Consider the following 15,225-nt stretch of genomic DNA (forward strand, 5'->3'; position numbering starts at 1 on the left):
GCTTTCGTCAATCTGCACACCTCTCCAGCCCATAGAAAACCTGGCTGGAGATATGGGTAAAGACAGTTGTCGCCATAGCACCATAGCATCCCTAGGGAAGACTGGAATGGAGATGAAGAGGCAAGAAAAGGGACAACTACATCTCCCTAGTTAATAAAGAAAGCAGATTACCACGCACAGTCAAACAATTCCCAGTAAAATGTTTGGAAATGAGATTGCAATAAATACCTCAACAGTGAGATGTAAATTTCATCTCCACCAAGGTAGGGCGTGGTGTGGTGTGTGTGTGTGTGTGTGTGTGTGTGTGTGTGTTTGTGCGCGCGCGCACACACACACCTATCTGTGCTTCATTTGTAAAGAAAGAATAATATATGAAAAATATTTTCATTTATGAACTTGATCTAAGACATTGCCTGAATGGACTGTAAGATTTTGGAATTACTGGGAAAGGAGGGACAGCCAAGCTTTCCTTTACAGAACTTGGGAGGCAGAAATAAATCTGTGGTCTGATAGAATTCCACCTTGTTTTACTCAAAATACCAGATGTACCTACATCTGATGGGTAGGTCCCTGATATCTCTATATGTTATATATATATATATATATATATATATATATATATATATATATATATATATATATAAAATATATATAGTGTTGCTTTACAAATAATACTTAATACTCTAAACATTAAAGCATGAAATGAAGACACTTAAGTAACTTAAAGATAAAACCCAACATTACCTTATTATGATGGAGCCACAAATATCTTAATTTTTTAAATCTAGAAAGATCAACAACCTCTGTCAGGTCTCTGGAAAGGAGAAAAAAACATAAATATTAGCAACAGGTCATTTGCTTATTGATAAGGCTGGCCATACTGCCTAGGATAGTTTGGGAGGAACTGACAAGGCCTCTCTGTCCTTTCAGAATTGATGGTGCACTTACGTTCTAATTTCAGAAGGAATAGCATTTGATTTAAACTTTCATTCTCAGTAAAGCTCATTAGCTGAAATTTATATCTTATTATTGCAGAGTTTGTTTCCATCTCATTTCAAAACACTTTGCTGGACTTTGGGGAAGGAGAGAAAAATGAAGGGGACCTTGGACTGTCAACTCAATGTGAAATATTAAACTTAGTCTTGTCTGCAGGTTCCCACTCTGTGATTGGTCTGCAAACTTCAGATCCTCTAGCTATTCCAGTCCTCCCACGCCTTCTGCCACATTCCCTGAGCCTTCGAATGGGAATGAAAACATTCCCATTGTACATGAATCCTTTGGGATTGGGTTCCACACTGCTGCATTTTAATTGGTTGTGGTTTTCGGTGGTGGCCTCCATCTGTTGCAAAGAGAGTTTCCATGGTAAAGAATGAAGATTACACTTCTCCGTGGGTATAAAGAAAATGCTTATAAATTGTTGTAAGGGATGGCAATTAGTAAGTCAGAAGTTGCAAATTCTTCTCCAATAACCATCACATCACTAGCATGCAGTACTTATCTTGGTTTCCAGTACCAGGCGTGATTCTCCTACTTGTTGAACATATATATCATCAGTATCCATGGTGTTACTGTACCCTTAGGCTATCATTCAATGCTGGTCCATAAGCAACAAAGGTGAGTAAGACCGTTGGTTGCCTCCCTCCTTTGGACTCATACATGTTGCCTTCTGGTACCACAAAAGCTAATCAATCCTTAGGGAGTTCTAGCCTAGCGGTCCCTGGCTCTGCTTCTGAAGTACATCTTGACTTATTTTATCTGCTATGAACTGCCTGGTATAGGTGCTGCAAATTCAGGTCCTCTGTAAGAATAGTATGCACTCTTAACTACAAAGCCATCTCTCTAGCCCACAACCTTAAAAAAGATATAATTGCTACATTTTCCTCACTCTATTGTGTGTGCATGTGTATGTGTGTGTATGTGCATGTGTGTTCCTGTATGCACATGTGTATGCATGCATGTGCATGTGCCTATGTGCGTGTGTGTGTGTGTGTGTGTGTGTGTGTGTGTGTGTGTGTGTGTGTGTGATTTTTCTTGGAGTCATTTCAAAATATGGCTTCTTATTGCGGGCCTCTCATTTCTGAATAGCTCTTTATTCATGTCTTCTAAACTAAAATATTCTCCTGCAAATCATAATACTATAATCCTACCAAAGGAGGTTAAGTTTAATTCAGTAATGTAAATCATCAAATTATTCACATCCCCATACTCTCCTATATTTCCTTTTTAGTTTGTTTATGTCTTATCAATATTCACATATTACATTCAGTTGACCTAACTCCAGTCATTGTAAGTATACATTTGCCAAAGTATGCCCTATTAACATATTTACATATTGAACAGTCCTAGACCACACTACGTATTCTTGACCCATCTCACAGTTTCCTAACAGTTATATTCCAGATACATCACTTTAATGGCATTGGTGGAAAGTCTGTGTTACCTCAGAAGGTTAACGATGTCAGTTTGTCTCACTCCTGGTAAAACTAAGTTCTGTTATTTGTTTAGGGTCTGCCAGGTCTGTATTGTAAAAGTGTAAATTTTATAGTAAAAAGCTAATGTGTAGGGCCCAACTCTGACTCCACACATGACATTGTGCTCCTCACAATGGTATTGCCTTCAATTGGTGACCCCTGCCTGATTTGGAATTGATCCCCATTCTTCTTACATTAATTAACTTTTCTTACTACAAAGAGCATTTGCATGGCACTAACGCATTCTCTCTCTGTAGTCTGCGGTCTGTTTCTGGAAACGACTCCTTGGAACATGGGGCATCTGACTCCGGCATTAGACAGTGATGACAGCATGTTAATTTTAACTCTTCATTGATATAATAAAAACAACCTCTACTTAGAAGTATAATGATTTTGAGCCTCACTTTAGAAATTTCATATAAAATTTAATCCATTAGTTATCAATGGGTCCAATCATCCTTATCAGTTTTCTTATAGTAATAATATGAATGTTGAAAATGTTGTTATAACATAAATGTAACAAAGTGACACTTTTTTGAAAGTTCTCTCAAGCTGGGCATATTTATTCTGCACCACCTGTCCTACAACAAGAATAAGCTGTTACATTTTAAGATGAGGCCAAGCAAGACTGTGAGGTATAAACTTACTACTAATGATGCTATGACTTCTGCTGACAATAATATGTCAGTGCATGTTACAGAGTATATGCTTTGCAGTTACCAAGAGATACTGAAAAGACACCGTTGTTGCAAGGGCAACAGGGATTTAAGCAACGCTCACCTAGTTTATGCTTATAGACCGTGAAATATTTTTTGCCCTGACTCTGTTGTCTTTCATATAAGAAGACCAATAATCACTGATAGCTAAGGTTCGATATTTTTAATTTTTCTAGTGTTTTAAAGCTATCCCTTTTATCTACCCACTCTTGTGATCAGTATGGCATTGTTAGAGTTGCAAAAGGCTTATTGATGCAACGTTTTGACCATATAAATTTTTACTATTGTTATAAATCAAACTGATTTCTAAAAAGACTCAAAAAGCTCAAAAAGCATGACCTCGAACATGTTCAAATTTTTTGCTCTATTCTAAAACATTTGTTTGTTTAAAGTTAAGGATCAAACCCACATCCATGCTGGGCAAAGTGCTTTGCCAATGAATTATACCCAAGCATTGGCTTAAATTTCAAGTGGAGCATCTCTTTATTATCTTACCAACAAGCAATTCAGACCCACTAAAAATTACACATTTTTCTGTAGTAATAAGGTAAAATAAATATTTAATATTGCCAAAGAAATATGTGTATTAATGAATAAGTTCTCAAATCATTGTAGACACAGTGATTAAATTCATTGTTAAACTGGGCTGTTTCATTAAAGTGAGGCTGGATTCCAAAGATTTTAAATAAATAAATATATGCCATGCCTATTATATAATAACACACAAATTATTCATGGCCAGCGAAGCCCAAGAAAGGGAGAAATCAAAGTCACAGGGCCAGTGAAATGACTCAGGGTTAAAGGAACTTGAAGGCAGAGCTAAGGGCTTGAGTTTGATCCCTGAGTCCTACAAGGTGAAAACAAAGAATTGATTCCCTGAAGTTGTTTTCTACCCAAATCCCAATACAAAATAAATATAAAAATTAATGAAAAGGAACAGCAATCCGGTCTTTGTCCATGTTGTTTCACTATAACCCTTTACCTCAGAATGGGTTCTTTATAAAGAACAGATTTGATGAGGCTCAGGGTAAATATGAGGCACAAGACGAATCTTTATCTCTTCCTCAGATTCTGTCACAAAGAAAGAATAATATCCTCCCCACTTTTTCTCTCATCAGAGTACGATCCTGACAATGGCAAAGACATGATTTTATGGTGTGTGGTCCCTAAATAGTAATTTATTTATTTTGATGCTTAAAGAGCTAATGGCCAATGGAAATCCTGGTTGGCTGCAATTTCTGCATGATCTTTAAGATCCTAGGGGATTTTCATGATATAGATCCCCCACACCCATGTACGAACTACAAAATGCAACCTTTGCTCCTGTTAACCATAGGACACATCTGTGTCTGGCATGGTGCTCACCAACTGGAAGGACTCGTGCTGGCTTCCGGGAGGAGTCTTGTTTCTAAGCACTGTAGCAATAGCAATGCCTTTCTTGTCCTGGCACTGAAGGTGAATGACAGACCTAAGAACCTAAAGGAAAGTGACCAGCACAGCGGGGCACAGGGACATACACAAACTTGCTCTCAGGATGATGGGAGTTGCATGCTTTGCCTGAAAAGAGGAAAGAAATAAAGAGCAGTGGCCTGGCGGAACATGCATGGGCATGGTGTGATGCTGTTGCAAAGAATTTTTCTCTTGCCCACTTTCTTTCTCTTACTCCTGTTCTCAACAGCAGAGAATGGATTGCTAAGTCCCAGGTTTGGATAGCATCTGTCCCTCTTGCTACATTATGACCTGGTGAAGATGTGGGAGGGTTGGGGAGCAAACTCACACCTGTTTTGGTGGCAATGGCATTAAGCCGGGAGTGTAATGCAGAGCTCTCGTGGTCTTGTTTCTCAGCATTGCTGCATTAGGGATTTAGTTTCTAAAGTATGAATTTTGGGGACACATATGAATCAGAGTAGTGCTATTGCTACTAAAATGTAAACAATGGCTGTGCAGAATGCCACCTATTGGCCAGTGGAAATACAGTGGGTCAGAGTCAAACTACCCAGCACATCCTCTCCCTCTCATACCTGGAGTCTGTCTCAGACACTGGGGTTACTGTGTTCTATAGAACACCACCTTGACATAAAGGAGAGGTTTTCTTGTTTGCTAACAAAATTAACCTAAGTGTTTTTATGAATTGTAGCAAAAGAGTTGTTTTTATAGCATAAGAACAATGAAGCATCATTCTTCTCTTCTTCTTTTCTTCTTCTTCTTCTTCTTCTTCTTCTTCTTCTTCTTCTTCTTCTTCTTCTTCTTCTTCTTCTTCTTCTTCTTCTTCTTCTTCTCCTTCTTCCTCTTCCTCCCCCTTCCCTCCCCCTCCTTCTCCTCCTCCTTCATCATCATCATCGTCGTCGTCGTCGTCGTCATCATCATCATCATCACTGAATGTTTATTATGTACCAGATCTCTATGTTCTAACTCTCACGGTCACAGCAATCCTGTAATAAGGTTGTACTATTATACAAGAATAGAATTGCTAAATGAAGTAAAAGGTATCTAGTTAATATTTGCAAGTTTTGAAAAAATAACATATTGTCTGAGACATGATACTAAAAATTATATTCAGTGTTTTTCTAGAATCCATATTTACCTGGTGTTTTATTTATTTTTAAATGTGATAATCCTAGCAGGAAAGTCACATAACATGCCAAGATCATCTTGAGGCAGCCTGGTTCAGTAACCTCTGCCTTTTAATCCCTTTCAATGTCTTGCCTCTCCAGTGTAAGTATCAGACCCTCTTAAGTGGTAAAGAAACTAGGCTGTGGTCACCTACACAGTCAGTCCTTAAAGAAGGTGTATTGAAAAACATTTGCCCCTATAAAAGGTTGTAAAATGATACTCTTCCGTGTTGATTTTTTTCCATGAAGAAAACTTACTTTTTAGAAAGGAACAGTTCCAAGACGTCAATATCCTTCTTGTGGCCACATATCTTTAGCTGATCTTCAAGTGCCTGATAACATATAATTAATCTGTCAAAGTGCATTCCGATGAGCAAAAATACTGAGACGTTTGCAGTCAATAACAATATGTCTACAAGAAGATCAAAAGAAAGGCGAATATGGAGGCAACCGCTCTAATTGATAAATTCCAACACTACAATTATATATTATTTACTCATCTTTGTGGTTGAATCTCATTACTTTTAACCCTAGGCACAGATGTGTAAATAACTTTCAACCAGAGAGGGAAGAACTACGAATATGTATAAACACCACGATCAAGTCAATTCTCTATGAGGTAGAATACTTTGGCTCTTTAACGATTATTCTAAAATGTCCCTTCAGAAATGAAGAATTAGTGTTTAACGGGGTTCTGTATTTAGAGAGAGCATCTAGAGCCAGGTTAGGGGTAGGAGTACAATATAATGTATATTTTCAGAGATGGATTTTCAGTGGCCCACTTCAGTATGCTTCAGCATCAGTAAGTTGTCAACAAGTATCAAACAAGGGATTGAATGTCATTTTCCTCTGAGTAAATTAATACAGTGTCCGTTTTCTTGCCACAGGGTTTTATTTTAAAAGTACAGGCCCAGCAACAGCTCTAACACCCTTCGCTTGTTCTTTAATAATTACCAAATGAACAGTTGTAGGCCACCTGACTGGGAGTAATATGGAATAATTACAGCCCGTCTATAATTGGCCAGGACCGTGTAGAGCTAACAAGACACAACAAAAGTGACGGGGTCACCCGTGCAGTTCTGGGGCCCACAAACATCGTAATTATGAGAGTCAAAACAATCAAAGACTTGGGGTGTGGATTTGTGGTGGGTGGTAAGACGGCAGTGTCAGAAAGCGATTTGCAAGGTTTTGAGAGTGGACTGACTGGGAAGTAGAGAACTTTAAGATGTCAGAGTAAGCAGATGAACAAGTACACTGAGAGGAACGGAGAGGGATGTATATCCTAATGGAGGATGACTGGAGGCTACCCGCTCCTCACTTCCCTTGATTCTAGAGGGAAGTTGAAGTGGGGGTGTGGAGAGTGATAGGCCGGGGCTCAAGTATTCCAATAGCTGGGTTATGTTTTACACTCACACAAACCTTGGAAAACCTCACTGGGCCAGGCGTGGATGTTCTCCCCTGGGTATTTCCTCTCAAGCATCTAAACCCTCAGCCTACACAGAGTCAATCAAGATACTGCAAAGTGACTTAGAGCCAAAGTAGAATTAAATTTTTATTCTGTCAAAGTTATACTCATGCTTTCAACTCTGTCTAGCCATTGCTACTTGGAAACACAGTGAAGTTTCCACAGAGAAATGTATTCTTGTCAATCTCAACCTGCTTCTCTGTGGCTATGAAACACTCCCCGTAATTGGCATATGGATTAAAGCATATCCTCATAGTGGAATAGTTGTCTGGGTTTTTAAAAATATAGCAAAGGGTATGATGGTCAATTTTATATGTGAACATGACTGGCTAAGAGATGCCCAGGTAGTTGTTAAACATCATCGGTGAGAGTTGGTGAGTGTTGTCTCCAGAGGAGAATGGCAGTCTGAGCAAAGAAGCTGATTCTCCGTGATATGGTGTGCACCACCCAAGACACTGTGCTGAGAATAGATCAGAAAGTAGAGGATAAGCACACTTATTGTCACTGTGGAGCAGGATGCTCACCTTCCTCTCTCCCCACACAACCTCACTCCCAGCCATTGCCCTTGAACAGGAGCAAGGCTATGGCCTTGCTTAGACGTCCAGCTTGCAGATAGCAGGTTCTAAGAGGTCCAGTCCCTCCTTCCCAGGTGAACCAACCTCTCTTAGTAAATCTCTGCCTATGCTGATGCATTTTTCTGGTTTTGTTTCCCTGAAGATCAGGGAATCTAAACATTCATTTTTTAAGTAAAATGTTAATGGGAATGTAGTTTGTTTAAGTCAATATTACCTGTTTTCTTTTTTAAAAAATTAATACATACAAAATGTACATACTAAAACAAAAGCCATCATGTGATTGAGGAAGTTTTCCTTTCTAGAATATATATTATATCTGAATGTATATATGTTACATATAAATAGATGCATCGTGTGTGTGTGTGTGTGTGTGTGTGTGTGTGTGTGTGTGTGTTTATTGAGATGGAGTCTTGCTATATGTTACACAGGCTGATCTTGAACTCCTGGGTGAATGTGATTCTCCCATCTCAGCTTCTGAGTAGCTGCCGTGTGCCGTTGGCAATGCCATAGTGCTAAACTCAAGGTAATGCATTTTTAAGTACTTGAATATTTTATAATAAACGTGTTAACCTGACAACCAGAAAGTATTATACATTTTCAAAATTTTGGCCACAGAAGAGATATTTAACATTTTAATAATTTTAGAAAAGTACGAAATGAATAGGAACGTTGCAAATATCACAAGTTGCAAACTCCTGGTACAATTAATCACTCATACATCTTCGATAATGGCATGTTCCTTTTCACTCAATAATTATGTATGACTCCAGTACAAAGTTTGAAAAGCAAAGTGCCACAACGTGCACTGTGATGTTTTTAGGTTTCACTGAGCCATGGTGGGCAGTTTTGAACTCTAGCTCCTCCAGAGGAGGACCTTCACTTAAGAGGTCTTCCAGCAGCCTTCCCTTATGATTTAACATCGTGGTAAAACACACACACACACACACACACACACACACACACACACACACACACACACACACACACACACACTTTAACAATTTTGCTCTTTTCAGATTTATAACTCTATAGGATCAGGGATATTCTCAAGGATTTGCATCCACACTGCCTTATAACCACCAACACTGACTTCTTCCAGAACCTTTCCTCTGTATAACTGAAGCTCCCCTCTTCACATGCACACTCTGCCCTAAATCCTGGCTGGCAGGCAGGCATCACTCTGCTTCCTGATTCTATGAGAGTATCTTCTATGGACCTCTGTAACACTTGGCCATGGTGACTGGTCTACTTTAGTTAACAGAAGGTCCTTAGGATTTATGTAGTAGTATGTATCAGAAATTCACTTCATAAAGCTCAGTGACATTCTATTGCATCTAATACTTAAATAGATAGACTCATGGGTAGATGCTCTTTCAGTTATGGCCAACAATGCAACTGTGACCACAAGTGTTCAAAGATCTGGGCAACCCTCTGTCTTCTTCTTTGCTTAGGTAAAGGTGCAGAAATGACACAGTAATTCCAATTACTTTTTTTGAAGAGAATTTTATGTCATTTTCTAAGACAGGATAGACATGGTAGGCATTTTTAAAAAGAAATATTTTCAAAACAGTAGATCCAAACACAGTCACCCAGGCCCCATACTAAAACTCCTATAAGGGCTTAGTTTAGGCTGTAACTCTCCTCTAAGTTTACCTGGTTAAGCTAAGGGTAAATTTGGTAAGATGCCCGCCATCTATGACCAGATCTTAGCGGACAGTAAGGGACATCTAACGAGATACAAGAAGGTGGCAACTGGTAAATGCTGTAAGAAAGGGGAGACAACCTGTAGCAAAGATAGAGGAAGAAGAAATTCCTGTTCCTTTGGGGGATGAGGTCTCAGGGCAGGATCAAGAGTCTGGGCTTAAAGAAAGGCAGGAAAAGAACCAGGATTTTGATGGAAGGAAGGGCTGGTTACTCAGAGCACCACGGATAAACGGTGCACAGGATCAGCACAGCACAGCTTTGAGCATAAAGGAAAGGTCATGGACAGCAATTAGGAGGAAAAGTTTGAAAAGGTGGTTGGGAATCACATCATGAGTGTTTACTTTGTAATGTAGATTTGGGAGTGTGCACTTAATTAGTGTCCAAATAAAACTTTTATGGGCTTCAATCACTACAACCGAAAAACCACACATTTTTTTTGTAAACTGTCACTTGAAATATAAGTTGACTTCACAGGATTCATAAATACAGATACATGTATACATGTTCTACCTGGTAAAATCCAAGTAGAAAGTCTAACAAATGTCTACGTTTTCACAGGACAACTACATTACTGTTTTAAAACAGTAAATGAATGACATTATTTCCAAGACTTGTTTCAATTCCTTTTGGTGTCCTGCCCTTGTTGATATCTAAAACATGGGTTTAGTTAACTATTGGGTAATGTGACTTTGAATTTAACACAGAATGATAAGAATATCTAACTGAGTCTTTGGACTGGAGAAAGAATGTAATAAGCGTCCAGAAAATGACTCTAGCATCAATGTGTGTGTGATAGTTGAGGGTAAGGATACAGGTCTAGACAACAAGCAAAGCCACCTCTGGGAAGTCAAGCATGACTGGGTGACAGGGAATAGAGGCAAGCAATGGATAATATCACATGGTGTGTGGACAGAGGATCCAGGCAAATGGCACATAATACAGGCAACAGGGAGGCACAGGCAATGCTAGCAACGATGTCACGATACCAAAGACAACATCATGGTGGCTTGCTTGATGAAGAGAAGAGCACTTGGAAGGAAGATGCAGCCAACTGTGAAATGCTTTCTCCACGACTCATTGTCTCAGAATTTAGATGCAGGAAGTTAATGTTTTAAAATTGCAGAATAGTTGAATATTGCACTAACATCTACCAAAGGAAACATTTTTTTTAGTATAGAATGAAGTTTATTCAGGGCCCGGGGAGATGAGTTAGGAGGGTAGTAGAGGCAAAGAAGTGGGGAGAGGCAGGGAGGGGAGGGGAAGGGCGGGCATGAGCATGTGGAGAGCACATGGAGAGAGATGGGGGAAGGGAATGGAGGAAAGAACGGGGAAGGGGGCAAGGGGACAGAGCAGGAGCAAGAAGGAAAGCAAGAGCAAGGGCAGGCAACATCTTGAAGGATCAATTCCTGCACCCCCATGCAACACAGCCCAAGTCAGGATTTAGCATGGATCCCCAGTCTGCCATGGAGACTGTTAATCTGCAGGTTAGCTAGAGAGACCGAGTGGAGTTTAGCACTGCAAACACCTCCTTACCAGGAAGTTAATCTGCAGGTTAGCTAGAGAGACCTAGTGGAGTTTAGCACTGCAAACACCTCCTTACCAGGAAGTTAATCTGCAGGTTAGCTAGAGAGACGGAGAGGAGTTTAGCACTGCAAACATCTCCTTACCAGGACCCCTGGGGCATCCTCTAGGAGACCAGAGTTTTGCGTTAAACCCCTATCTACCTTAACTGAACCTGAGTCCAAGGCTGTTGATCTTGCAAGGGAGGTGCCTCTTACCTTCAGACTGCTTGGCAGAGCATTTTCTGACACCTTCTGGAGTTTAGCACATGGAAAGATGGGCAAGGAGGACTTCTGGTTTCTGGACATCAAGAAAACTTTGGCAGTGAAGGCCACCAATAACCCACTGGGTTTGGCCAAGGCCGCCTCCTTCCTTTCTACCTTTCCGTCCACTAAAGACCAAAATAAATCAGGCAAGCTCTGAAGAGAAACCCTGACTTCTATGACGTTTGTGCTGGTACATCACAGCACCTTCTGTGTCCTCTCTGTTTCCAGGCGGGTGTGCAGGCCGTGGCTCACAGTGAGGTCATCTATGCGTTAGAGACCAGGAGTGGTGGGCCCGAGGGCCAGAGCAAACAGTCACCCAGCAATCATTTCAGAGTCGAGGTATAAGCACCTTTTACGGAAATGAAGTATCCCGGTAAGCTGCTAGCTTTTGTACAAGTGAGGAGTGCGGCCTTCTCTGCCGAGTCTCCGCGGAACTCCACACAAATGGAAAAACTTCACGATTTCATTCTTACGTAAAATTTGACATTTTACTCAGCGTGGATTATTATTTTGCACCGATTTTGATTTGAAATCATAGAATTAAGATATTTATTTCAAATGCTGAAGTTTGGGTACCCCTAACATATCCGCACCAAGGTCTTGCACCCATACCTAGGACAGAGAGCGAGGATGGCGGCATCTTCAAGATTCCAACCACACAGGAACTAGAACTTGCTGCTGACTGCATGGGCCAACAGCAGGAAATAAATGTTCCTTTAGCAAATCTCTCCTACCATAGCTTTTTCAAAAGTATAACTTCCGTTTTATTTTTCCAAGGTATTTTTCTTTCTGCCCTCAAGAAATCTCTTCACATGGACTTTGGCGGAGGTCATGATGCAGCACCAGCGGATCTGAATGGTGGTGGGGGTGTTCGGTCCTTCCGGGCCTCACGAGATCGATTCTTGATGACCTTGCTATGAATGGCACAGCTCACACAGTAGTGCAGCTTGACAAAGAGCTTGTGAAGCACATAAGCGTCGAAGACGCTTGCTTCAGATATGCCCCTGACTGCAACGGCTTCTACAATGTTCCAAATGACAAACTTCGTAATGGCCTTATCCTTGGGCACGCACCGGGCGCAGTTTGTGCAGCGAATTGGCTGCACGTGGCTGCAACCCTTTTTGGCATGACCTTTGTTTCTTCTTTTTTAGGTCATATTGGAGCCAAACCTGAAAAGAGGCCTGCCATAGCTTGTATGTATGTATGTATGTATGTATGTATGTATGTATGTATGTATGAATGTATGTACGTACGTACGTATGTATGTATGTATGTATGAATGTATGTACGTACGTACGTATGTATGTATGTATGTATGTATGTATTGGTTCAGAACCAGTCACGTTGATTTCTCTGCAATCTCTTTGGTGTAAGTCAGGATTCTCTCAGCTGGGGCACGTCCGGGGGAAACTTTAAAACCAGGATCCAGTCTGTGGTGTCTCTTGTTTTCTGTCAGTACTTTATATACTGCATTAAAAAAATACTGATTGAATGGAACAAGGTGAATTCTGGTCTATAAACCTCATATTTAGAAATCAAATATAACTTTCTAAAATGGATCTGACTTCTAAGCATTTAAAAGTGGTGTTAGAATAGAGCATTGAAGATGGTCTCCATGGAGAAATCAAGACCTTGGGGCTGGAATTAACCCAGAGGGTATAATCCCCTGAGAACTGTTTTTTTTAAAAGGTTATTATGCCAGAAATAAAATGAAGATATAGCCCATTAAAGAAGTGCTTTAAAAGTGTATTAAATAATTTATTGCCCTCGATTCCATTTTTGTACTTAATATGTATTATACCATCTCAAATATTAATATGTTGCACGGAGAAATGACAAAACACAGCATTTGTTAAGTTTTGTACATTTTACATAGTTTTAAAACCATAGGCAAAAACTTTTACAAACCTACAAACATAATCCACTTAATTTCTACTAAAATTGTATTTGAAAAGTTTACCTTTTAATCTCATACATCTTACTTTTTATTGCATAAAACTAAAAATAAAGATTAAGAAACACAAATCTTTCTTAGAAACGAGACTTCAAAATCACTGTAAGATCCTTTAAATACATCCTTAATTGTGTGTGTGTGTGTGCGCATGTGTGTGTGTGTGTGTGTGTGTGTGTGTGTGTCTTCTCTCCTACCCTGTGAGTCCTGGAGATGAAACTCACATTGTTAGATTTGGCAAGCACACTGACTTGAGCCCTCATTCTAACATCTTACTGTGGTCTTTTGAAAAATGTTACTATTAAATGGCCATGGGAGCTAAAATAATGCAAACTTAGCTGCAGAATGTCAGAGACAGAGGCGAAAGAAGGCACCTTAGCATAAAAACTCTTTCCGAGATGTCCTTACGTGAGCCAATTATCATTATTTTAGTTAGCATCCCGAGCAGTGAACAGAAGGCTTTTACCATCAGAAGCTAGGATGGTAGCCAGAGGAACACAGCCTGAAATCTTAAAAATTCATTTAGAATGTGCAGCCTCCTTTATAATCAATCTTGTTTTAATAAAAATAAAGTGGTTCTCCTAACTCCTCTCAAATCTTTGAGTAATATTTACACTGAAGCAAGACACCCTGTGTTTATCCTGTGGCTTCACCTCCCTGGCGCTCTGCCATTGCCTGGAGCAGTGTGCATACCCCAGTTTGAAAGCTCTCTTGCATCGTGCGTGCGTGTGGGTTTGGATAAGAAGAAAGGGCCCTGTGCACCAAGTTGGGGCATGTGGGGCCTGAGCCTCATCTCTGACATTAACTAGTTGTTGACCAGTTTCAAGTCACTTAACGTCATTGGATCTCTCTCTCTCTCTCTCTCTCTCTTTTAACAAAATGAAGAAGTTGAAAGCTCAGTTAAAATTTTCATTATTTAATAACATTATTCTACAAAGATTTGGTGTAGTATTTATCGTGAAAACTATTGTGGAGATTTTGAAGAAGAGTTCTGCAGTTAAAAAAGTATGTGAAGAAAACTGTGTGATGGTCTATTATTAAAACCATCTCATTAAATAATTCCAAGATCAGTCTGCACGTTCTTTTTTTTAAGTGAGTAATAAGTACTTTTTAGTTGAAATGACCATTAACACCCACTTTCTACAGTACAGACTGAGGGAATGAAGACCAACACAAATTCAATCATTGTACATCTGTCTCCTGTTTATGGGGTCCCCTGATTATGACACCACCTGCCTGTGTTGGCACCTGAGGGTTTTGACCATGGTTACATTTTTTGAGTTATCAGGGTGGTGGTTGGTTCTGAGCCGCAAGGGGAGACATCCGTCTCCCTCCACAGCCTTATCCAACTCTTGCCGTCTGAAGGATTGTCTGCATGTAGTTCTCATCAGGTTCTCTCAGCAAAGCAGCCGTTCCTACCTCTTTCTTATTTGCTTTCTTCCATCTCCATGTAAGATTCCCAAGGCCCTGTCTATACAGAAAAATGAGGTGATCCTTGTTCAGAAACAGTTCTATGTTGGTCTGAAGAGCTTAAATAAATAAATAAATAAATAAATAAATAAATAAATAAATAACAAAAAACAAACTCACATAGAAACGCGATCAAATAATTTTCAGCTGGAAACTTGTGCCTAATTCATCATGACTTCACACTGGAGAATAGTGGACATTGTCTAGGCTTCCTCCGTTCTGCTGTAGGCACTCGTTCCTGTCCTTTGGGTCTAGGGGAGAGAAGGGTTCCAGCAGGCCCAAGTGTGGCAAACACGGCACCAACAGGTTTTGCTTTTTACCCTTTCCCCGCTTGCCAAACTTTTAGATTCCGCCCCTAAAGCTAGCCACCAATGTGTATTCCCTTATTTCACTACTGACCCACTCCTGAGACTGAACGCCGATGTCCAACTATCA

At 40.0% G+C, this 15,225-nt stretch overlaps 1 protein-coding gene and 1 pseudogene across 2 annotated transcripts in view; both read right to left on the reverse strand.

The window, feature by feature from the left end:
• Positions 1-11,521, reverse strand: part of Lrrc72 (leucine rich repeat containing 72) — a 60,234-nt gene extending 48,713 nt beyond the window's left edge. The window contains exons 1-3 of one of the 2 annotated variants that reach the window (XM_039113174.2): positions 11,322-11,509; positions 6,058-6,131; positions 745-814 (exon numbers count right to left, since the gene is read on the reverse strand). In XM_039113174.2, the coding sequence (XP_038969102.1) occupies positions 745-814; positions 6,058-6,131; positions 11,322-11,411 (234 nt within the window). In that variant the 5' untranslated portion in view covers positions 11,412-11,509. Of the gene's footprint in view, positions 1-744; positions 815-6,057; positions 6,132-11,321 lie in introns of both variants that reach the window. The other variant, XM_063262754.1, reaches the window with a different exon arrangement.
• Positions 11,522-11,718: 197 nt separating this feature from the next.
• Positions 11,719-12,525, reverse strand: Rps26-ps5 (ribosomal protein S26, pseudogene 5; annotated as a pseudogene).
• Positions 12,526-15,225: the final 2,700 nt, after the last annotated feature.

The sequence above is a fragment of the Rattus norvegicus genome, chromosome 6 (assembly GCF_036323735.1).
Source record: "Rattus norvegicus strain BN/NHsdMcwi chromosome 6, GRCr8, whole genome shotgun sequence".
Taxonomy (NCBI): Eukaryota; Metazoa; Chordata; class Mammalia; order Rodentia; family Muridae; genus Rattus; species Rattus norvegicus.